The sequence below is a fragment of the Hydractinia symbiolongicarpus genome, chromosome 1 (assembly GCF_029227915.1).
Source record: "Hydractinia symbiolongicarpus strain clone_291-10 chromosome 1, HSymV2.1, whole genome shotgun sequence".
Classification (NCBI taxonomy): Eukaryota; Metazoa; Cnidaria; class Hydrozoa; order Anthoathecata; family Hydractiniidae; genus Hydractinia; species Hydractinia symbiolongicarpus.
Window position 1 is genome coordinate 18,953,039 of NC_079875.1, and position 24,232 is coordinate 18,977,270.

Genomic DNA, 24,232 nt, shown 5'->3' on the forward strand with positions numbered 1-24,232 from the left:
CTGTATCAACTTCTTTTTCTAGATATTTTGGAGCATCGCGTAGTTGATCCTCCAGTGTTCCTAACACATCTTCGTTGCATAAAAATGTGAGAGATTTTATTTGCTGAAGCAATTCCCTACAAGCAGATCCTTTTGATCTTTTCGAATTTTCATTTTTTGGCAACAAATCAAAGGTTTCCGGTGCTTCACAGACATTTTCTGTCGTCTTAGTGTTGAAGTTGACATCAGCAAAATCGAAATCATTGTTTACTTGAGTTTGGATCCCCATAATTTCCATATCAATTTGCAAAAACACAGAACCCCTGTATTCATCGATAAAACGTTTCCAAAGCATAATAGCTGTGGTAAGGGGAAGTATTCTAGTACTTTCATGGTGGCCCATGTAAATGCACGAGTAAGGGGGTGCACATTTAGAGCCCATGGCTGTGCCATGAATTTGTTGGTAATAATCATCCATAAATCTAAAACAGTTTTGTTTTAGGACAAAGTCCATCATTATTTTAATAGTGTTTAAAGGAGGAGTTTCTGGGGGAAGGATGTCTTTATTTTTTGATAGAGTTTCCAGTAAGACTTTGATGCCTTCATCGTGAGGTATGTTAGTGTAGAGTGATACTACATCAGCAGTAACTAAAATAGCATTTGGAGGAAGGGGAGGAAGTTCTAAAATATTTCTGAGAAAATGTTTAGTATCTTTTATGTAAGAAGGTAATGACTTCATTACAGGTTGAAATATATGATCTAAAAATGCTGATATGTTTTCTGTTGGAAAGTCGTTAGCTGATACTATGGGTCTAAGCAGTACATTAGGTTTGTGTATTTTAGGCAATCCATAAAAAAGTGGTGTGCGTGGAGGAGTGGTTGGTTCTAAAAAATTAGCAACTTCTCTTGTTATTCTATGTCTGGAATATAAAAAGCGAATAAATGTTGATAAATCATTCGCAATCTGAAGAGTAGGGTAAAAAGGTAACTTTTTGTAGTATTTTGTGTTCTCAAGTTGACTGTTGACTTTGAAAATATAATCAGTTTTATTTATGATAACAAGACTGTCACCTTTGTCTGCTGGTTTAAATATAAGGCCAGGGTTGTTTTTCAAATTTTGTAACAGTGTACTCTCTTTATATGACAAATTGTGGGACATAAATGGTTGTCGATTGGGGGAATAATTAAAAGTATCTTCAATTTCACTTATTATTCTATGGAAATATTCCTGAAGATTAGGATGTTGGGTAGGAGGTTTTTAAGCCTTGTTAGGCTTGAGTTGCATGAGCGAAAGTAATATCCTAGGCTCATAGACCTTATAAATTTATTTAGGGGTTGTGAATGATCAATTAAGAAAGTGGATGTAGTGGGTATAAATTTTAATCCTTTGATAAGGATATTCTCCTCCAAATGTGATAATTTTGTAAGAGGATAAATTTGTAGTTAGTCGTTTTAGGAAATCATTTTGATTAATTTTATTTTTTGTTTTTTTCTTACTATTTCAATTTGTGCTTAGTCACATGGCCGAGTATTTCTTGCGTTCCTTATGGTCCAAGTGGATGTCAGGCAGTGGTTGTGGTTTTTGTCTGTTTGTAGTTCTGTGTTGTATATTGTTATGTGTTGGTGGACGGGTAGGAGTGGAATTATGTCTATTGTTGAAATGGCTCTGTTGTTGTCTGATGCTTATGAGAGGTCTGTGGTTTGGCATATGGAATCTTTCTTGGCTATGATGTGTAGTATGTGGATAAAATAAAGAAATCAAACTTAAGATTATTAAAATTAAATGAACTTACCTGACATGCACTAGGCAAAAAATTCCGCAAGGATTCACTACGTGTTTGTTGTTGTGTTTTTCCCGCATTGCGCAAATTGCGCATATTGCGCATGACACTTATCACTTTTGCTGACATTGCAATATCTTTAGTCTGTAAAATCGTTTATCTCTGAAACTCTGCAATGACGGGTTGTTTTTAGACTTTTCCGAGACAATTTTAATTTTTTCAACGAAGTGATGCACATATAGTTTGTTTACCTTTATTATTTCCCAAATTAACTTGTCAAATGGGCAAATTATGAACTTTTGGTAAAAAAATAGAACATGGCACTTATTTTATACACATCGGGCTTATTAAAATTACTGGTTTATATATTTTTCAGTGTTTAGCTAGCTAGCTATTGTTTTTCTTATGACTATGGTTAGGATTTTATATTTTTTGAAACATCTGTAAATAACATTATGACTTGGCTATCCCTTTCCTCCAAGGCTATCCTAAGCATGTTGGGTTGGCGGTATTAGACTGAATATTGGTCTTCATCTTGTTATATATTCAACAAAATGTAATAAGAGCAATGCAATCATCCAAGGTAATACTCATAAGTATCCTTGAGCCTTAATTATTTAAAAATTATAGGCTGTAGGAATGTTACGGTTGCAGCTACAGATTGTTGTTGTTGTTTTTTAAATTCACAAAATGTTCTGTCAATAGGTAGTATTTCTATAAGTATTGCCAGTAATATTATATAAATTTTGTAAGATTGATTCTTTCAAAAGCTAAGAAAATTGTAGAAAAACAAACCGCTCACGATTTGTTTCAAGTCACATCTTGTGTCAATGCAATAATGTTTAGCCAGTTAAGCTGGGCAGCACTCCCTTAGATATGTTTAGTACCTGATCGATTTATCACAATAACTTATAAGCTATAAGTTGTATGGCCTAAGAAAGTTAAGAAATGTTTAAATAGAATAAACAGCCTTACATGTTCAAGAAATGATAAACCTACAATACTAATATGAATCTGAACAGAAAAACCAAAACAATAAACAACTTGTGATTAATGAGTACACTGGGTTGAGCCGAAATATGTTTATTATAAATGTATAATAAATGGAAAGGTTAAAGTATATTAGCAGGGGAGTGTGACAATAATAACAATACATAGCTTATTATAAGTTATATATAATTATAATATATATAACTTATAATTATATAAGTTATATGAAGTTTTAGTAAACTAGGTAAACATTATATAACTTACAGTATAGAATATATAAACTTTTTGTAGAAGTAAGAAACAAGACGTTTGTTGGCTAGCTAGCTACAGCTAACCAACATTAAATACACACTTAATATCACTAAATATTCATAATTTTTGTCACACTACCACTACTAATACCCTCTATATACTTTTATCCATTACGATCCTTTCAATATGTCAGTTGAAAATTATAAAACCAACATTTGTTGATGTTCTGCATGGAGCTAAACTGCAAGTTTTGCTCATGTTAATTGTGGTTACAGAAATACAGTTCTTTAGCATTTTGGTTAGTATATATTAGGTTTACCTTAGTCATTGAAAATATCAGGTAGAACCTGGCAAGTGGGGGTGGTTTCTGCCTATAGACCTGATCTTAAAGGTTGCCAGGGACACTAGTCTCACTTGCCTGTAAAGGAACTGGGCCCTACCCAGGTCTTGATTATTAATGGTTGTATATAAAAACCCAACACCCCACACTGCACAAGTTCTTCAGATGTACCTAAAAGTTTACAGTTACCCACCCTCCCAACCTTTTTTTATATATTAAATTTCTTCACCTGTTTTTCTTTATTTTATGTCATCAACACGACTACGGATGGTGGATGTGAGATATCAATTCAATTTATCACCATGGTGCAGCCGAATCGAAATCGAATGGACATCTCCAATGCAACTAAAGACAACTGTATCACAGTTGTTATGGGAGCGTGCAGCACAACACAACCAGACAAATTGCTTCTGCCTCAAGGTTTCCCTGGCATTTCTTTTGGCTCATGTTATGTCAGGGTTTTAGTCCAGAGGTAGAAACAACGAGTCTGTAGGTAGCCTCTAATTTAATTAGCGGGTATGTCGGGCCTCCTTCGTCAGCCTTTTAGGCAAGTAATTTGTTGATACAAGTGATTGTTGAAACGTACCTGACGCTCAGGGCGTGTATACATGTCTTCACCATATTTTCTGACGCTCATTGGGGTGCGCTTGACGCTCAGGCCAACTCAATCTGCAGCACTTAAATAGGAAACATGCACCTGACGCTCAGGGCATGTCGATGCACCTGACGCTCAGGGCATCTCAATAAAAACACCAGTAATTAGCATGTGCCCGACGCTCAGGACATGTCGATGTGCCTGACGCTCAGGGCATCTCTCATACACCTGACGCTCAGGGTATGAATAAAAACATCATTATTCTCTAATACACCACGGAAGAAAACACCATAATTAGCATGTGCCTGACGCTCAGGACATGTCGATGCATCTGACGCTCAGTGCATCTCATCTGTATCATGCACCTGACGCTCAGGGCATCTCAATAAAAACACCAGTAATTAGCATGTGCCTGTCGCTCAGGACATGTCGATGTGTCTGACGCTCAGGGCATCTCTCATACACCTGACGCTCAGGGTATGAATAAAAACATCATTATTCTCTAATACACCAAGGAAGAAAACACCATAATTAGCATGTGCCTGACGCTCAGGACATGTCGATGCATCTGACGCTCAGTGCATCTCATCTGTATCATGTACCTGACGCTCAGGGCATGAAGACGCCTATAATGCGTATCCTGACGCTCAGGATACGCATTATATATTGGGGCATATTCTGACGCTCAGGATATGCATTTTGAGCATATGAAGAAGCACGAAGGAGGCACCTTCATTCCTACCCATTCCCCAAAAAATTTTCCATAAATAATCTACGCATACTGAACGTGTTGTATTTACTCATTCCAATAGAAATATATTGTTTCTATTAATTTGTGGTATTATTCTGGAACCCAAAGCAATTAACCAATCTTGGAACGCGCCCCGTTTTAAGACTGGCCAGGCCAATCTTCCGACTTTGACAAATGGGTAGCCAGTCTTAAGACTGGACTGCCCAATCCATGGACGTACATGCCCAATCTTAGAACACTTGTGAAAGACAAACAGAACAATAAATTTCTAAAATTTACCTCTTAATGGGAACTTTAAATTGAAACTTTTCTTGGAAAATCAAAAGGCCAAAAATTTATAAGAATGCTAAATGTATAACACCGGCTCTACCAGCTACCTAGCTAGCTATAATTTTCACTCTACTGTGTCCAAAAACTGGCTGGGTCAATTCAACAGTACCCAAAATATGATGTTTTAATGTGCCTGAGAATGTTTGTTGGGACTTGCAAAAAACAGAGGTCGTGTGGAACATCCTTTCTTTAAAATCTAAAAGGCGCCAAGGATGGGCCTAACATGGTCTCTTTTGCCCAATCTTGTGACGCCCTGCCCAGTCTTAAGACTGGCCGGCCAGTCTTAAGACTGGGTAATTTTATGTCTAAAGATTGGGCAGCGTCCTAAGATTGGGCAGAACATTGATTACTAATTGATAACAGCCGGCAAACAACTTGGCGTCTTGAGCTTTATCTAAACTAGCCTCGTTATCATGCAATGTTTTGATTTTTTGCCACCACGGCTAATCATGAAAAGGCGATATTGAAATAGGTCTATTATATCGGACACACGTAGTAGCCTCGTTTTAATAATCCGACAACGAAATTTTTCCCCAGTGCGAGGTATTTGCAACAGATATTTTTACTTTGTTCTTGTAATCGCATGTATTTCGAGTGAAGTAAAAACGTCAAGCAAGGAAAAAATGGTAAGATTCTTATTATGATTATTTTAAGTTCTCTATTTCGGTCTAATTGTTCACAACGCTTATCATTCCTTAGTGAGGACAGATTAAGGTCTTTAAGAAGGGTTTAATTAAGAAAAAAACATGGAGATTGCATCTATTTCGGAAAATCACCAAAATCTGACACATTTGATATTATTCAGAAATTTTTGTTTTAAAAAGAGATTCTCAAAATAGATACAAAAAATTTCAAGCCTTCCAAACACATTCAGTCAGGGTCTTTCTTTCCCAATATTAAGACTATACCCCAACCAGGTGACTGTTCTGACCCAACTACACAGACACCGGCCCAATTTTGGACGCAGGACTGGCCCCTCTAGACAGGACAGCCTGTTAAAAGACGGGTTGGTGCGTTCGCAGTTGGGATGGCCCAAATATTGACGGACCTGGCCCAACTCTGGACAAATGTATGCAAATAAGATGTGGCAGGCCTGACTATTGACAAAAGACACTTTGGTTTCAAAAATTGTACCAAAAAAACGGACAAGTTCAACTATTGACACTTTTTAGAAACAGTCACAACATGGGTCAGTCTTAAGATTCCCAGACTAAAGTTAAACCTTGTAACATGGGCAACACACTATTTCGAATTTTTAAAAAAAATGAAGGCAGGCCTGGCCCAATTGTGGACAAATGCTATTTCTATAGGAGAGGACTTCAGAGAACAAAACAAAGAGAACAAAAAATATATGGAAGAATAAATCATGAATTCTCTAAATATAATCTATTATACAAATATATACCATGTCATAAATTTTGCTTTTCTTAAAAATTGAACAAACACAGACATAAATTGACAAATAAATTTGATAAATGGGGATTAGTAGCACAGTTGGTGAAGCATTCGACTCATGTCCAAGTGGTTGTGGGTTTATGCAATAGGTCAAGTTGCAATAGTCCCATCAAAGATTATCTTGAAAAGTAGCTAAACTTAAATAGCTTAAAAAATAGCTACCTAGCTAGCTGTTTATACATATATAACATTATATACATTATACACTGAGCTGAATGTTATATCTTGATGTCTGAGTCATAATTATTTAGCTAGTCCTTATGCACACAACAATCCAGGAAAAAACATCTCCAATCATGCAACATCTGGTCTTGCACCAAGAGTTGCCAAGTGGTGTTGTTTTCGCTGCCCACAACAAACTTTAAATGCATAACTGGATTTAATCTCAGCTAGCCATATACAACAAAATGCCAGAAAAAGTTGCAGCAGTTCAGTTTTTCCAAGTTATTGGAGTTAGTTTACGTTAAATACCAGGTCTTGATGTATGCAAACATCTTTTAACTCCATGTCGCAAGTTGGTCCTGACCCGTCAATTGACAGGGCAGCATGTCAAAAGATGGGCCACCATTTCAAAAGATGGGCCACCGTGTCCAAAGGTGGTCTGTCCCGTCTTAAGACGGCCATGTTCTAAGTTGGATCAGATATGACTACCCTAATTAGGGTAAATCTTTGGATTGAGTGAGTCTACAATGTTCTACAATTCTCTCATTTGGCAGATGTCATGTGATGCTTTTAAACCAATTATGGATTCGTATTTTTCAGGGTAGCCATTATTTTCATAGAATCTTTGTTTTTTAACTTTGAACCAGTCATATTGTATAGTTTTAGGTGAGTTTTTGCTAGTTTAGCTTTAGTTTAATTTAGATACTTGTAGTTCTTGTTTAATCAAAGTTTCTTCTGTGAGAGTTTTGCCGTGAAACTTCTGTGTTTTCCCTCGACTGAAAGATGTACCACAAGACATTACTACCGGGGAAATGTCACAACGACAGACTTAATGTAAACAAAAATATGCACATCCACCATATCAGCAATCCAAGTCAAATAGTCATTAATAGCATTGGAACAACACAGTGAATTTTTATAATAATTGGATGGATACATATATATTTAGTTTATGATTTCATCGAAACAAAAATTATTTGACCCAGCGACTTTCCCTTTTTTAAAGCAATTTTTAGCAGGAAGGCAATAAAATGTCTGTTTTGACAAGAAAATCTATTTTAGAGATTAGAGATAACCTCATTAAATGAGTACAATTTCCCAAACTGTAAGCAGCAAGGAATTCAAATAACTGGATGTTATTGGGCTTAAAAGAAGTATTCTCAAAAAGTGAATGCGGATTTGTGGGCAAAATGATATAAATGATACGTGATTTTACAGATTTTTGAACTTTTTTGAGGAGTGGATTATATATTAGTTTTTTTGATTGGTTGTGTTGTGTGTGATCAATTTGCCAGGATGGCACTTGGTTAGGACTGGGCGCTAGTATATTTTCTTTTTTTTTGTATTTAGAAGCTGTTCCTTTTGCTAAGTTGCTGGTTGACTTTTTCATTTGCAACTGAACTAGAATCGCAAGCTAAATTATTGGCGTCTAAAACCGTAGAAAATAAATATATTGTTGAAAATAGAGAGCTGACTGTTAAATATAACATTTACAATGTAGGAACGAGGTAATTGAAATTAATTCTTTTAGTAAGGTTCTTACATTATTCTAAAAAAATGGTTTTATATACATAATTTTTTTATATTTAGTGTTGCAAACCATGTGACGTTAATGGAGGATTCGTTTCCCGTTGCCGACTTTGAAGTAGTTCGTGGACATTTATCAGTGGAATGGAAGAGCATTCCACCAAATGGAAATGTCACTCATGTTGTCGTATTAAAGCCACATAAAAGTGGATATTTTAATTTCACATCTGCGCAGTTGTCCTACTTGCAAAGTGATGGGGAAGATGTTCAGGTGTGTTATTTCACGAAAGTTTATAGATGACTTGTTTACAATAGTTAAAAGTTTGCGGTTTTTTGCACATACGCGAGCATTTCTGTAGGCAGAAAATATAAACAACAGACCAAAATAATCAAAGAAATCCATCCAAAAAAGAAATATTCGCTTTAAATTAGTAAAATGTTTTCAGAAGAATTAGAAGAATATAGTTAAAATTTAATCTGCATTAATAACCATTTTACCCTGTGCGAGTCCTGCTTTTTTACCTACACGAAAGTGCGCGTATGCCCATTGCTCTCAAAATGAAATCAAAACAACTACGCATTCAAGATGTAATAGAAAAAAAAACACAAGAAAAAATTAATAGTAAATTCGAATACACATAATACTTATATTTTTTAAGTGATAAACTCGTGTCCAAAACTATATTTTTGACAGTTAAACCTTTTCATTCTGCGAAAGATATTTATTTTAAAACATGATGAATAAAATTACTTTCAGACAATCACAGTAGACACAGTTTTTTCCGTTTAGCATTCCCTTGCTTCGTTCATTTAAAAGCCCCTTAAGATATGTTTTGAAAAACGTGGCTGTTTTAAATAGGCAAGCTTTTATTTTATAGCGTGGATTCACATCCTTTCCAGGAGAAGGCTTTGTAATGACAGAAATTGATTTTGCTCGAAAACACTCTCCACATTTGGTTAGTAATTCAATTTTTAATTTGTATTTTCGATTCGTTAATGTTTCTTAAACTTGCATTCGTTTGTATTTCAGCTTGAATGGGCCATCTTTGCTCTTATGTGCATGCCGTCGTTAATTATCCCATTTGGTCTGTGGTACAGAATTCAGTTGAAATATAACACTGTAAAAAACAAGAAAAACTAAATTGTAGTTATGGTGTGCAAGAAAGTTTTTTTACGAAACACTTTTTTATGAAATATATTTGAAGCAATTGCTTAAAAAGTTGAGCGTTGTTAGCAAAGCAAATGTTTCCTTATCTGACGTCACAACACAATTCTCCCACATTAATATCTCCAAATCGCACCCAATTTATACCTCTCTAACGTCGATAAACAAGGATGGTTTTCTCCTATGAAAGACAATATGCAATAACTACCATGGTTTGAAGTTCCTTAAATAACAAGCTTACTTCCAGATTGCGTCTGCGTTATGCCATGGGAACATACGAGGCCACCCTTGTCGATAGGAACAAATTTATGTTTATTGATTCCCGCCGACCGCCTCGCGAGGCAGAATTTTTAAAATCGTCTTGAGAAAGATGAGGCAGCGCAGCTAGGCCGAACGTACGGGGTTGTGATATTTAGGCTGTTTCTTTTTGTTTTTATTAATTTTTTTGTTAATACCTGAAAAACCATTAGGAAAGCAGCAGGCACACGACGTCGTACAGACGTCTGTTACTAGTCCCTGCTACGTCCCGACGTCGGCCACGTCGTTACAACGTCGCTTAACCGTCGCAATTTCCGACGTCGCATTTCGACCATGAACCGACGTCGATCCAACGTCTGGATTTTCGACGTCGCATATCGACCATAAACCGACTTCGATCCGACGTTAGGTTATCAGACGTCGGATTTATACTTCAACACGACGTGGTACCAACGTCGCATCAACGTAAGTTCGATAACTCTTTCAGGGAAAAATTATTCTTAAAATTTTCTTAGAAAAATAAAAGACGGTTTTTACAAATGCAATAACTGACTGACTATTGGAGATAGTACGAGGGATACGTTTTTATTATAATTTTATTTTTAAGAGAGAAAGCGCAAAAGTTTCCAGTTCAAATTTGTAATAGATGTGACCAAACCATGTGATAAAAATTATGCAATTTGATTTGTTAAAACATCGCATTTTCGAACGAGGAAATATTCGAACGGAAAAAAAAGTCGCTTCGAATTTAAAAATAATCACAACGCTTTTCTCTTTACCAAAAAAAGTTGAAGTTGCAAACGTTTTGAAATTTATTTGTTGAAACGACGTTATATATGTGCCAGTTTCTTTCGCGCTAAAATCGTTGTATGTTAATACACCTTTACGATAATTCAATTGTACATGCGTTCCTACGGCTCTCCATCGTTTTACAATATCGGAAAAAAGGAGGTAAAAATCGTGTTTTTATGACAGTTTGTTAGAGACGAAAGCGTGTTTTCTCCAGTTTTTTAACATCCGTCGTATCAATTTCTTTCAACTTTTCAGGAAACCTTAATAATAATAAAATTCAACTTATGTGTACTTTTCATTAAAAACAAAACGTGGCAAGAAAAGTTATCACGAAAAAACGTGTTTTCTCATTAATAAACTCTTATAAAAGTGTGTTTTCCTCTTCCGATCGCTAAATAAGCTGCGATGGAGTGTTAGTTTTCCCTAATTATCGTAAAGGTGTATTTCAAGCATTTGTTGTTGGTAAAGTATTGTAGATTCTATTTTTACAAACATACAGAGGAAAAGAAAAATGGAAAAAAGTCAAAAATATTGAGAAGGATCTGACAAGCAGTAAGTTTTTTTAATTCCCTGTGTTACCCTGAATATTTATATGAAATACAATGTTTACATATTTCCAGTTTATTTGGTGTTATTATTTCGCATATGCTATAGAAAAATTTTTTTATTTTAGGTTGATGAAAAAAAGCGACAAAAAGGAATTGACAAGATTCCCGTTATAAGAAGAAAAAACAGTAAGTAATTTTAGTTGCCTTATAACTAACATTGTATCTAGGCACATCAATTGAAAACTGCGGAATCTGTTAATATATATTTCTATGAACACCTAGCTTTACAATTACATATCTTGTCATTTCCGAGAAATGTTCTTTATAAAAAGCGTGTATCTTCGGTCTGTGACAAATTCTCCTTGGAGTTTATATATCACTAGTTAGATCACTAGTAATTAGCCCGTGGAAAAATTCAAGGGTTCTAAAAATTCAAGGGTTCTCCCGTTCTTTTTATACCGCATTGCGTGCGTCTCGCTACTCGCGCAGCTAAGCTACCATTTTGCGTGACAGACAGACAGACGTATACGGGTATTTTAATATAGATAATATAATACCTTTATTTTCTTTCTATAGCAAATAGAAGAAAAAGTTGATGAAAAATCGTTTCGATACTGAAAACGCACGTGAAAAATGCAGAGGTGATGAAAAATGTTTATGATTGGGAACATAAAGTTATTGTAAATAAATATGTGTTATCAAGCTAGTTGAAAATAATTTTAAACATCACTTTTTGTTTTAAAGAGCCTCTTTGTTACGTCTGTTAACATCGCAGCTAAGTCGCTGTAACGTCGGTTAACTTCGTAGTTATACGTCTGTAAAAGGTCGACGGCAGACGTCTGTACAACGTAGCCACGACGTTGATAGGACGTTGTGCTCTGACGTCGTACAGACGTCGAGGTCCGACGTTTGCGCGACTTTCCATTCTGACGTTGAGCGGACGTCGCACCGACGTAAAACTCGACGTCGCTACGACGTCTCTGCGACGGTGGTGTGCTGACTGGATTACAACTAATAAAAATACAGATTGTAAATAATCTATTTTCACGACCTTCTCGTATTCTACGTTCCTTGACCAAATCATAGTCGGTTTGGACGCTCCTTCAACATGGCTAGTTAACTGGCTACATTGTCGATAAAGAATGATGATCTGATGTCCAGTTTTATCGAAAATACTAAATACTGAACGACAAATTTATAACAAATGCGTCCCCTTTTTTTAGACTCGTTTCTTAAGCTTTTTGGTTACACAGTCAATATAGAACTCGTCACCCATGTTATTATTACCTCCTAGCTAGCTAGTTGAAAAATTTACTTCAGTTCAATAATCGCAGTAACTAAATTTTAGTTGCACATTCAATTTTAAGACGGTGATACACAATCCGATTAGTCGAATTCCATTAATTGGATCGTGTATCATGTGAAAATCGTATGCTTTCGGCATGCTCAGACTTGTCGAATTTTATTTTAAAAAGTCGGACCGGTTCAACTTTTTCGATTAATCGAAAGGTACATTAAATAGGTACATCTGTACATCAAATGTGCGTTCAAAAAATGTGAGTTTCTATATCAAAAATAAACATTAGTAGAGGAAATTTGAAAACATCATGTCGTTAAAAAAATAATAAAACAGAAACCAACAAGATTTTTATCAGTGAATGAAGCTTATTAACAGAAAAGTAACAAATAACACACTCCGTTCTCAACGTTTTCTTAAATTTTTAGTTGTTGTAATTGCCGCCCCATAAGGGGCTCTTAGTCCGCCGGTCGTGAATAAAAAACATTTTTTTGCTGAGCGAAATCTTGCGTTTCGTGCTGTGCTACTTGATTTTGTGAGGGTGAGAGCGAAGCTCAATAACCCAAAATCCTACTTTGAAGACAGAACGTGACACGCTAGCCGGGTGTACCTGCTAAGCCAAAAAGGCATAGGGCAGGGAGGGCAGGGCACCCTCATGCTTACGCAGAAGATTTGGAAAATAAAATCTGGATCAATCATCATACGTAAGTACTCGATTAATCCTTCAATTTTATTTCCCAATCTTCTGCGCAAGCAGAGTATGGGACTTCAAAGCATAAACGCGGCCAGCGAGTGTGGTGAAAACAAAACAAAAGGGTGAGAAGGATAAGATAAAGAAAATTTGAATAACTGAGCAAACTTCTTTTAACAATATAATGTTACAATCAGTATGTAAATGTTAAAAAAAAACGCAAACTAAGTTTCATGACTTGTCGCTTCCATAACTGAGTCCAAGAGCGAGGCACCAAGATCATGAAGATTTGTCCCACTACCAATAACATCTCTACAATAATAACAATAAAAGGTAGAATCCCTACTCCAAGTGCCATACTTTAAAATGACATCTAGAGGTACCCCGGTAATTTTTGCTTTACTTCCAGAGGCTGAACGACAGCTGCCTGGGGAAAAAACAATGGTATCAATACCGGCTGAGGTCATAGCTGATTTTATCCATCTTGATAGTGTATCCTTAGAGGCAGCATGATGAGGTTCCCAAAAGTTACAAAAAGCGGAGCAATTTCCTTAGATATCAATTGTTCTCTTTTTGACAGGTAGGCTTTGGTACATTGGAGTGGGCATAAATCTGGGTCAGAAGGGAATTCCCTGTACATCAAGGTCCTATCAGTCTTTTTAGGCCGTGTTGTTTTAAGCAAGCCAGGTAAGTGACATAACATCACATCGTCTGTCAAATCTATAGAACAGATATATTATGGACACTGTGAACTCTTTGACCTGCTAAAATAGTAAGGAGACAAGCCAGCTTGATGTTAATATCCTTAAAGGATAAATCTTTGTTAGGACTAAGAGACTTTAAATAAGTCAAAAGAACATTTGTATCCCATATTAAAGAGTATTTGGGGGTACTTGGTCTTATATTAAAAACTCCTTTTATAAAACGGCTTATCAATGGATGCTCTGAAAGAGAACTGTAACCACTGATTTAAACAACTGCAATAGCACTTCTAGTTGTACATAAAACACTATATCCAGACCAACCTTTAAATAATTCAGTAAGGTGTATTAACACATCTTTCACATTTGGATGATAGGGATCAATCGACCTCTCAGTGCAATATTGTATCCATCGTCTGATTGGACCCGAGTATTGTTTCTGGGTACCTTCTCTCCATGATGCTGCAATGATATCGACAGTCTCTGCTGGAAGCTCTTTACCTTGTAACGATTCCCGGAGACAGGCAGCATGAGCAGCGACAAGGTTTGCTGTAGAGGATGTTGTCTTTTTGTTCCCGGTAGAAACAATAATCTAGATGAAGGAGGAAATAACACAGGTGTCCTGTATAACATATTAATTGCTTGAGGAAATCAAGGCTGCGAAGACCACAAAGGTACTACAAGAATGCCTGTGGCTTGATCTATATTTATCTTTGCAAGAACTTTTCCAATCAAATTAAATGGTGGGAAGGCATAAAGTTTAAATTCGGCCAGGTCTGAGCGAAGGCATTTACAGCTTTAGCATCTGGATCAGGTCTTAAAGGTCAATATCAAATTTCCAAAAAATGTCGGAAATTATGTTAAATTGTTTTACATTCAAGGACCATTCAATGTTATCCTGAAATTGTCTTGATTTATAATCAGCTATAGTATTTAATACACCAGATATATGACAAACTGATAACCAAACATCACATGTTCTAGTTCTATTTGAGAGTTTCCGTCAGTGCCAGTGGCAGTGAAGACTAGCATCAGAGGATAAAATTAGATCAATTTTAGGCAATTGTATAGGTCTGGCAAACTGAGCCATTGTGAGCCACCACTGTAAATCCTTAATAGAAAACTCTGAAATAAAAACCTTTGAATCAAAATTTCCATGGCCTAGTTTGAGTCCTAGATTCTTATCTGTCTCCAAGGACCTGTAATGTAACTTGCCATACTTCACGGCATCAAAGGCAGAAACTAATGTTCCAACAACCCTGGAAACAAACCTAACTGTGGGGTGATGCATGTACAGCAAGTCCTTACATAGACACTTTAATTTTATGACCCTTTCTTCGCTTAAGGCTATTGTCATCTGAGCATAGTTTAACACAAACCCTAAAAACACCATACATTGGGTAGGCACAAGAATTGACTTGTTTGGATGTACAGTAAATCCTAAGCTGCTCAAAAGTGAGACAGTTGCCGTAATGTTTCTTTGGCATGATTCATAAGTATCACCCTGCAAATAAGAATCGTCTATATATACAACAGATGCATGACCCGCCCCTCTTAGTACTTTAAAGGGCGCTTTAAGAACTTTGGTGAAGATCCTAACAGCTGGACCAAACCCAAAGGGTAAAGCTAGAAATTGGTAAAACTGTCCATCCCAAGAAAAAGCTAAGAACTTTGGGAAGTCAATATGAAAAGGGATGCTGTGGTAGGCGTCTTTTAAGTCAATACTTCCCATCCAAACACCTAGTTTGATAAGACATAAAACATCTTGCAGTGTTTCCATTTTAAAATGGCGATATCTGACAGATCTATTTAACTGTTTAATGTTGATAATTATTCTTGAGCTACCATCTTTTTTAGGGACAATAAATATACCTGAAAGAAAACAGTTATTTGTTGCTTGTATCTGCTGAATTGCCTTCTTTTGTAAAAGTTGTTGAATTTCCTTACTTATAGTTATACAATCTTCTTGTGAAAACTTCACTGGGTGGTAAGATGACACTGGGACACTAATAAATTCAATTTTAGCCCCATGCTCAATTATGTCTAGAATATACTAGTTTGAAGTGATAGTCCTCCAAACTTTCAAAAATTTGTGAGTATTACAAGCTTGATAACGCCTAACTGCTAACTCAAGGTCAGCAACAACAAGGTCTTTACCTACCATTGTTTTCTCCATTTGTACCCTTTGTACTTCAGGGTTTGAGTGTACCTTCTCAGGGAGTGGTTTTGATCTTTTGAGAAGGTCTTCTCGTTTTTTGACTGGTTATACTTTGCAGAGGAGGAATAACTGGAGGATGGCTGTTTGTACTTTTTAAAATTATTTTTTGAATATGGTGTAGATGGTCGTGAGAGCACTTTACTAGTTTTCTCCTCATCTTGCAATGATTGGATTCTTTTGTCCAAATCATCTCCAAACAGCAACAAGTCTTCTTCAGACACATCCTTTGCCAATCCTTTTAGGTGAGGCATTGCACCAATTAATCCTACTCTTTGATACTGATTTAGCTGCTGGTTGGCGTTACCGATTAGACAAAGAGCATCTTTAGCCAAATTTAATAAAATGGATGGTTCTATTACAATAAGGTTTCCTTGTTTAGGTGCGTTAATAATTTGGTCTGCCAATTGTAAGATATGCACTTGGCTTTTCGAAACAGTGGTTTGCAGTTTCTGCAATACCAGATCATTTGATTTTTTGCTGTCTGCCTTGGCCCATATAGGTTTATTGCAGCTCTTTAGAGACAAAAAACGGCAATTCGTGGGAATTTGGACGTTTTCTAGTCTGCCTTTTAATTTTTCATTGGTAAGTTTCTTCGACCATACGAGTTTAGCCATAGATGCTAAAGGTGGAGCTACTTCTGTGCCAAAGGATTCTTCATCGTTATACTCTTTGATGAGGTCAGACCAGACATCTTGGTCTGGGTCCTCTAACTGGTTTTCGTCTTGCCCCAGCATTTCATTCATTAAACCGTCATACAATTGGTTGGATGCTGATGTACTTATGGCATCAACATCTTTTTTACTAGGCCTCCTAGTAGAAGAACTAGATTCTACATGACTGAGGCAAGTTTCTGCTGATTAAGACCTGGATCTTTTCCTTCCTCTAGGGTGATCTACAGATATGAAAGCATTTGCTTCATTTTGTTTATCTGCACCATGACTTAGACCAGGAGAATTGTCTCCACTGCGGTCCACATGGAAGTTATTATCATTGTTTAAAACATCGGCTCGGAGGCTGTTCAATGAAGTAGAAAATTTTTCTCCTAGGGCTGTGATTGCTTCCAGCTGCTGTTGTTGCGTGGCTGGAAGGAGCTTAGTTAAAAAATCCATTGGAGTTTCTAACACTATGGGTTCACCACCTTCTTTTGGAGCTGAGGTGTCTGCCATTTTGATTGCAGCTCACCATAAATTTTAGATCTATAGCAATAAGTAAATAAATAAAACTATATAAAAGAAGGAATAAATATAATTCTCTACTACTTATGGAAAAATAATAAAATATAGCTAGCTATAGAAAAAAGAATTAAAAACGGATTAGCATAGCTGAAGTTTACCAATCGCAAACACCAACAAATCGCACACGTCCGTCACCTTCAGAAGATTTGGGAAATGAACTGCTAAGGATTTTGGGTTATTGAGCATCGCTCTCATACTCTGCTTGCGCAGAAGATTGGGAAGAAAAATTTAAAATAAACGAATAGAACCTAAGAAAAATTAATTGTGAAGCTGTATAAAGGCCAGGTTTGTGACATCAAACTGTCATGGCAGCGACCATAGATTTGAGTGAGTATGTGAGTATCACTGTGTAGCTGACAATGCGATGATGACAGTGATCTGGAAGAATCTTTTAATGATGACAACTTTATACATTCTTGCATTACATAGCTGTGGAAAACACTTTGTTGATAATGTTGATAGCTAGCTAGCTAGATCAATTTCCATGCTGGACTCATCATTTGAACACTGCTAAAAAGCCTGCACCATGGAGGTAGCTAGCTATATGTCTATGTAATGTAAGTAGCTGCAGTATTTTAATTGTTTTTCTTTAAGTGAAGTTCTGTAAAGTCCTGTAAGGTAGTCCCCTGAATTTCAGCTGTATGAAAAGAATGTGTAAGTTTGGATTTGGGAAAGAGAGAGCACGTATTTGCGTTTGCAGCTTTTATATGATAACCAAGATTTTTCTGTACAAATTCTAAAGCTGCTCCTTGCGTTCTTCACGAAACCACACACCCACCATGAAAAATGTCCATTTAGCTTGCAGCAACAAAGGTTTATGGGGTTGTTTACAAAAAGTAATGTAGCTAGCATGCTCAAAGAAAAAGGAGGCAGAGAGGTAGTCTAAAAGCGTATCAAAGTGTACAAGGGGAAAGGGGTCTTTGAAGGGCTTACATATCTACGCCTTAAAATATTATTGCAGTTTTTTGTTGTATCTTTTCTGCAAAAAAATTCCTGGTTATTTCAACTTTAATACCTTAGACCTGCCGTAGTTACCAATATTGTCCTTTTTTCAAGTAACGTAATTATAATTAATAATCATTAAGTTGATTTTTCGGGCAGGGTTACATTTAGGAAAAGGGAAAGTCGAAAGCAAAGCATACAATGGAGTATAAGATTGAAGATTTATAGTACGTACACATTTTTAAATAGATTCATTATAGTAATTGTTAACAAATGATTTTTGTCTGTTTTACCCGCATGTGACTGGTTAATCCTTAAAATATGCTTATTTGATCAATTAATTATTTTTTTAGAGTCAAAAAGAGGAAAAATTTGATGGAGATTCTAACTGGAATAATAGAAGACGTACTTGTAAATGATTAAAGAAAAAGTCCTTCTCATACGTTACAACCAGTAACCACAAGGTTTTTTGGCTTGAAGTTGCAGAAAAACTTGCCACCATTAACATGAACCGATGCATATATCAATAGATTTTGTTATTGCAGATTTAGTAGTTTTTTTAGCAGATTTTATACATTATGCCTTTAAATTTTTTAACCTATAAATTTGATTTAAAAATATTAAAGCTGCAGGTCTACTATTATGGTAACCGTTGGCCTGATTTTTTTTATATTTTTATGTTGTATCATATATACTTTTACATTTTTTATGCGTGTGCCTGAACAAAGTGTTATTTTGTCCTAAAATCTTATTTTTTGATAGGATTTTTTAATTAAATATTTATAAAATTTTATTTTAAATGCTTAACAAACTGCATTTTAAACATTTTGAAAATATCAATTGTGTATACAAAACAGTATAAATATAATCTAATTTATAGTGAGGTAGAATGTAGCAAGAAATTCAGCCATATTTCACTGTATATAATATTGTGCAAAATAATTCTTTAAAAAACTTAACCGGAAATATTTTGCTATTCTTTCCGGATCCTAATAGTTATAGACTGTTTTCTGCTCTTGAAAAAATCCACTAGAAACAAAATCGAATGTGCATGTAACTTGCAGATTTAAACCTAGCATAGAAGCTTGCGGAGGTAGGATGTGCACACGTGATCAGATAAAACGCACTGCGTATCCTTTCATTGCACTTCGCGTGTTGGTGCAACCTCGACCCCAGGGTTTATGAAAAGAGAACCAGCCCTGGGGTCAAGGTTGGTGTTGGGGCTAATCATTGCCTTGGAAAATAAGGGGTGCATATGTATCAACTTTGAAAGAACAACTGTCGTATCATGGTAAACAAGGGCGGCAAGTAGTTGCAACTATATACTAGTAATAACTGTAACAGCAGCGAGTTTAAGTCTGTCTTCACTCTCTAAAGACATTTTATCGAAAGGAAATTATCAAAAATCTGTTCAGTTTTATATTAATGTTCAATATTAGTCGTTAGCCCGTGGAAAAATCCACGGGTTCGCCCGTCGCAGTTAAGCTACCATTTTGGGTGACAGACAGACGGTCGGACGGACAGACGTATATGGGCATTATAACATAGACTAGTCGTTACCCATGGAAAAATCCACGGGTTCTCCCGTCCTTTATATTTACCCGTCGCAACAAAGCGGATAAAAATATATCGCATTTAATATTCGTGTTTCCGTAACATCATTTTCTAACTCCGCGGGGGGTTCCGCGCAAAGACAGACAGACGGAACATGTGTTTTAGAAACTGAAAAGTAGGTTAACACACGAAAAACAGACGTTGTCTCAAGCAGCTATTCTCAGTTTTAGGGCGCTTTCCAGGTTTCTATTTCGATATAAAAAAAGCCCTAAAGAGCCCTAACGATGAGACGAGAGAGCAGCTTGCGACTTCTTTAGTAAAAAAGCGAATCAAACATGCAACATGAATTTTATTTCATAAAATCTCCGGCGATCTAATAGACCTTTTCATAAATGATTGCGTAACTTTGCTTCGTTGCACGGAAACGAGGCAAGCGTTGCTTAAAATTCTTTACTAATTGCTTCCACATTTTCAAATAGTGTAGGTTTGGCTCCATCTCTCAATCTGCGGCGTATCCCTCCAGGGGCTTTTATTATATCACTTTTTGCAAATTGTTTTTCGCACAGCACAGCATGGCTGGTTACTCTAAAGTTGTCTTGTCCATCAATACGTTTAATTCGGCTGCACCACACTTTCTTGTATCTGAATCTTTCGGAAATTTAAAAAAACTTATGGTAGAAGATGATAATTCATTTTCAAATTCAATCAGGCTACGATTACTGCATCCCCAGGCAGCACATTGCTTTACTTGAGATCTTTTATGTTTTTTCTTCGTACTCCCCTCCGACATTTTGTTTACAAAAAAGTTTAGCACCGCTTGTTTCGTTTTCAATACGAGGCATACTATTGCGCAATAATTTATGAAAAGTAGAGCACATTCCTCTCCTCCTCTTCTCACTTTGTTCGCTACACGAAGGGTCAGAGCTCTTCGTGAATTAAAATAAAAACATTTTAATCCACGAATATCCTACTAAAAATCCAATAAATCTTTATAATATGGAACAACAAGATGATATTGTCAATGAAGAGTCTAATGTCACCGAGAGTTTTGAATTAGAAGAACAAAATAATAAAACTGCTGGAGACTATAATGAGCCAGCATATGAAAACTCGTTTTACGAGCCAGCTATGAGAGAGGAAGAGGATGTATCTCAAAGGCGAAAGGTAAGGTCTTCCAAAAAGAAGTCCAAAATAGGGAGGAAAAGAAAAAGATCTCCTTCTCCATCCTCCTTCTCGTCTTATTCTTCAGATAGCTCTTCAGATGAATCAGGAGAGGAAAACAAATTGGTAAAACGATTTAAGATAGTTCCCAAAACAGAGGAACACAAGTGGAAACTCCCAACTGTGATGGCAGATTATGCCAACCAGCATTTTCAGAATTATATTCCTGAAAAGGATTTAGAGGAGGGATTGTTAGCAAAAATTCCAGTTCCTTCAAATTTAAATGATGTAAAAAAACTGGACGACTTTGTGAAGGACTTGCTATGCAACAAAACAGCGTCACTTCTTATGGATAATACGATGGAAAAATTTCAGAATAAAATCCTTCAGGTTATGGGGCCCCTTTCCAGATTGTGGAAAGGGTTAGAGGACACTCGTAAGAGTGTGGTTCCCGTAAATGTACCTATAGATCAGTTTACGACACTCGTGGAGCTGTCGACAATTTTGCTGGGCCAGGCATCCACGTCCATTTCATATGCACGTCGCCTTAATATTTTGGTAAAGGATCCAAGAAAGGCAAAAACATTGTTGAAAGAGAAATCTTCTCTTTTGACGATGAAAATTTGTTCGGCAAAAAATTTAGAGCCCATATCGTGGAAACTGAACACTCCAAAAAACGAACTTTAGAAGTTTTTAAAGACAAGAAAAGGCCCTTTCGAAGGGACCCTCCACACTATCAAAACAAACCGCAAGGTGGAGGGAGATTTTATTATGCGGGAAAGCTGGACAACAGGCAACTACAACAACAACAAACGGTCGGTTGCAACACCAAGTCCGCAGGAATAACACAATAAACGGTAAATACCTCTTTTGTTCTATCAAAAGAGGCTCTCTTGGCCACGTCATTTCCAACTCTGATGCCACTAACCTCACTAAAAAATGCACATCCAATTGTGAAAAGCCTGTTTCCAGAGAGCATTCCAGATTTACCTCTGGCAGGAAGACTAAATATTTTACCAAAGCTTGGGAAAAGCTGACCAACGACAAGGAGATATTGTCAATTGTAAACGGTTACGAAATTCCATTTCACCATACACCTGTCCAACAAAGGGGTCCACACCCAACACACATGTCCAAAGATCAACAACTGTTAGTGGATCAGGAAGTTTTGGAAATGCTGGGCAAGAAAGCCATTAAAAAAGTGGATCATGTGGGAGGCGAATTTCTGAGCAATCTGTTCCTTGTCTTAAAAAAGGATGGAGGAAACCGCCCTGTGATAAACCTCAGGAACCTGAACGGCTTTATCCCATACAGTCACTTCAAAATGGAAGGTTTACATTGCTTGAAATTCCTTCTAGAACAAGGAGATTATCTGTGCAAAATAGATCTGAAGGATGCTTATTTCACGGGAGGTTTGTGAGGTTTCAATGGTCAGGCAACCTCTACGAATTCCTTTGTCTTTGTTTTGCTTTGGGACCGGCCCCAAGGGTTTTTACAAAATTACTCAAAATCCCAATAGCATTGTTGAGACGAATCAACATTCGTGTAATAATTTATTTGGACGATATGCTTTTGATGGGGAAAACCAGGCAGGAAATTATAATAGCCAGGGACACATTGATTTTCTTGTTCCAAAATCTGGGTTTTGTTATAAACTTCAAAAAGTCTGTTCTACATCCAACGCGACAAATAGAGTTTCTTGGTCTGTGGATAGATACTGTAAAAATGACATTGTCACTTACCCAGGAGAAAATGAAAAAAATTATTCAACAATGCAAGGAATTATATTACAAAACGGAAACATCAATTCTGACACTAAACAAATTATTGGGAACTCTCTCATCAACTGTTCAAGCAGTACTACCAGCTGGGTTGCAATTTCGATATCTTCAGCAGGAACAAATTTTGGCATTAAAGCAGCAAGGGTCTTACAGGGGTCAAGTAAAATTGAGAGTCCTTGCGAAAAAAGAACTCCTATGGTGGATAGAAAATTTTGAACTGTGCAATGGCCACAAAATCTTGCGGCAGGATCCGAGTTTGGTAATTCAGACAGATGCATCCACACAAGGGTGGGGTGCATACTGTCAGGGTGTAGTAACAGGGGGGAAATGGTGTCAGGAGGAAGGTCTGTTGCATATCAATGCTCTCGAACTGATTGCAGTAAAGTTTGCAATATTGGCATTCACCAAAAATGTCTCAAAAACGACAATACATTTGCAAATAGACAACAAAACTGCTCTCTCCTACCTATTAAAGATGGGGGGTACACACAGCAATATTCTTTTAGACATCAGCAAAACAATGTGGCATTATTACTGCAGAATATATCCCAAGCAAGCTGAATGTCAAAGCAGATTGGAAGTCAAGACATGCAACAGACTCATCGGATTGGAAACTTCACCAGAATGTTTTCAAGAAAATAACAAATCACTTCAGCCTACCGTCAGTCGATCTATTTGCTTCCAGGTTGTGTCACTAACTCCCAAATTATATGGCATGGAGGTCGGATCCAGACAGTATGGCAACAGATGCAATGCAACAGTCGTGGAGCAACCTCTACGGGTTTGCCTTTCCTCCTTTCAACATGATGGGCCGGGTGTTATACAAAGTTCTACAGGAAAAAGTAGAACAGTTAATATTAGTAACTCCAGCATGGCAAACTCAACCATGGTATGCTCAACTTCTAAGCATGTTAATCCAAAAACCATTGTTACTACCTGACAGAATAGATCTTTTGCAGGATTCCCAAGGGTACAGCCACCCTCTTGTAAGAAACAAATCCTTAAAACTAGTGGCGTGGAAAGTTTCAGGAGTAGCCTTGAAATGGAAGGAATTTCAAGCAATGCTGCCAAGCTTATCTCTCAGGCAAGAAGACCAGGCTCCATTACTTCTTACAAATCGGCCTGGAATAAGTGGGTTAGCTGGTGTAGTAGGGAAAAAATTGATCCATTTCAAGCACCTGTAAATAGCATATTAAATTACCTGTCTATTCTTTTTGATGAAGGATAAATACTAGAGTTTGTGCTTTGTTATCAGGAGTTTTTAATCAGAGGCCACCCCAACCACGCTATACGTTTGTCTGGGATGTTGAAGTGGTTTTACGCTATATAAAGTCTTTAGAGAAAATAGGATATTATCTATTATTGATCTTTCATACAAGTTAACAGGCTTGTTAGCCTTGTCAGCTGCGTTACGAGTCTCAGCAATTCAACACCTTAATATTGATTTCATGGCTAGAAGTGAAAGTTCATATACCTTCTATTTTAATATGTTGCATAAAAGCTGGAAAAGAGGTAAATCACCTTCAACTGTTACATATCAAGCCTACCCACATGATACTGATCTGTGTGTTGTTTAAACTTTAGATGAATATATTGACCGAACAAAAGGTTGGAGGTCAACAAAAGATTTTTCACAGCTGTTGTTAAGTACTACAGTCCCTCACAAACCTACAATTTCAGGCTGGCTAAAAAAGTTACTTGCTAGGGCGGGAATAGACACTAGTGTT

General features: G+C 36.6%; 1 protein-coding gene and 1 long non-coding RNA gene across 3 annotated transcripts; both read left to right on the top strand.

The window, feature by feature from the left end:
* The first annotated feature begins 5,485 nt into the window (after positions 1 to 5,485).
* On the top strand, positions 5,486 to 9,405 carry LOC130645140 (translocon-associated protein subunit beta-like). The gene is made up of 5 exons (XM_057451026.1): positions 5,486 to 5,644; positions 7,986 to 8,143; positions 8,226 to 8,433; positions 9,041 to 9,118; positions 9,193 to 9,405. The coding sequence occupies exons 1-5, from the start codon at positions 5,642 to 5,644 to the stop codon at positions 9,301 to 9,303; spliced, it is 558 nt and encodes a 185-aa protein (XP_057307009.1). The 5' UTR covers positions 5,486 to 5,641; the 3' UTR covers positions 9,304 to 9,405.
* Positions 9,406 to 10,653: 1,248 nt separating this feature from the next.
* LOC130636215 (uncharacterized) lies at positions 10,654 to 12,192 on the top strand. 2 transcript variants are annotated; one of them, XR_008982252.1, is made up of 3 exons: positions 10,654 to 10,929; positions 11,051 to 11,111; positions 11,502 to 12,192. It is a non-coding gene; the product is annotated as an uncharacterized LOC130636215 (long non-coding RNA). The 2 variants fall into 2 exon arrangements; XR_008982246.1 differs by having other exon boundaries at positions 10,654 to 11,111.
* The last annotated feature ends 12,040 nt before the right edge of the window (positions 12,193 to 24,232 follow it).

What these genes read in the sequence shown, in the direction of transcription:
- LOC130645140 (XM_057451026.1), top strand. An exon ending in ATTTACAATGTAGGAACGAG is followed by an intron (nt 8,144 to 8,225) that starts GTAATTGAAATT and finishes TTTTATATTTAG; the next exon opens with TGTTGCAAACCATGTGACGT. An exon ending in GTGATGGGGAAGATGTTCAG is followed by an intron (nt 8,434 to 9,040) that starts GTGTGTTATTTC and finishes TTTATTTTATAG; the next exon opens with CGTGGATTCACATCCTTTCC.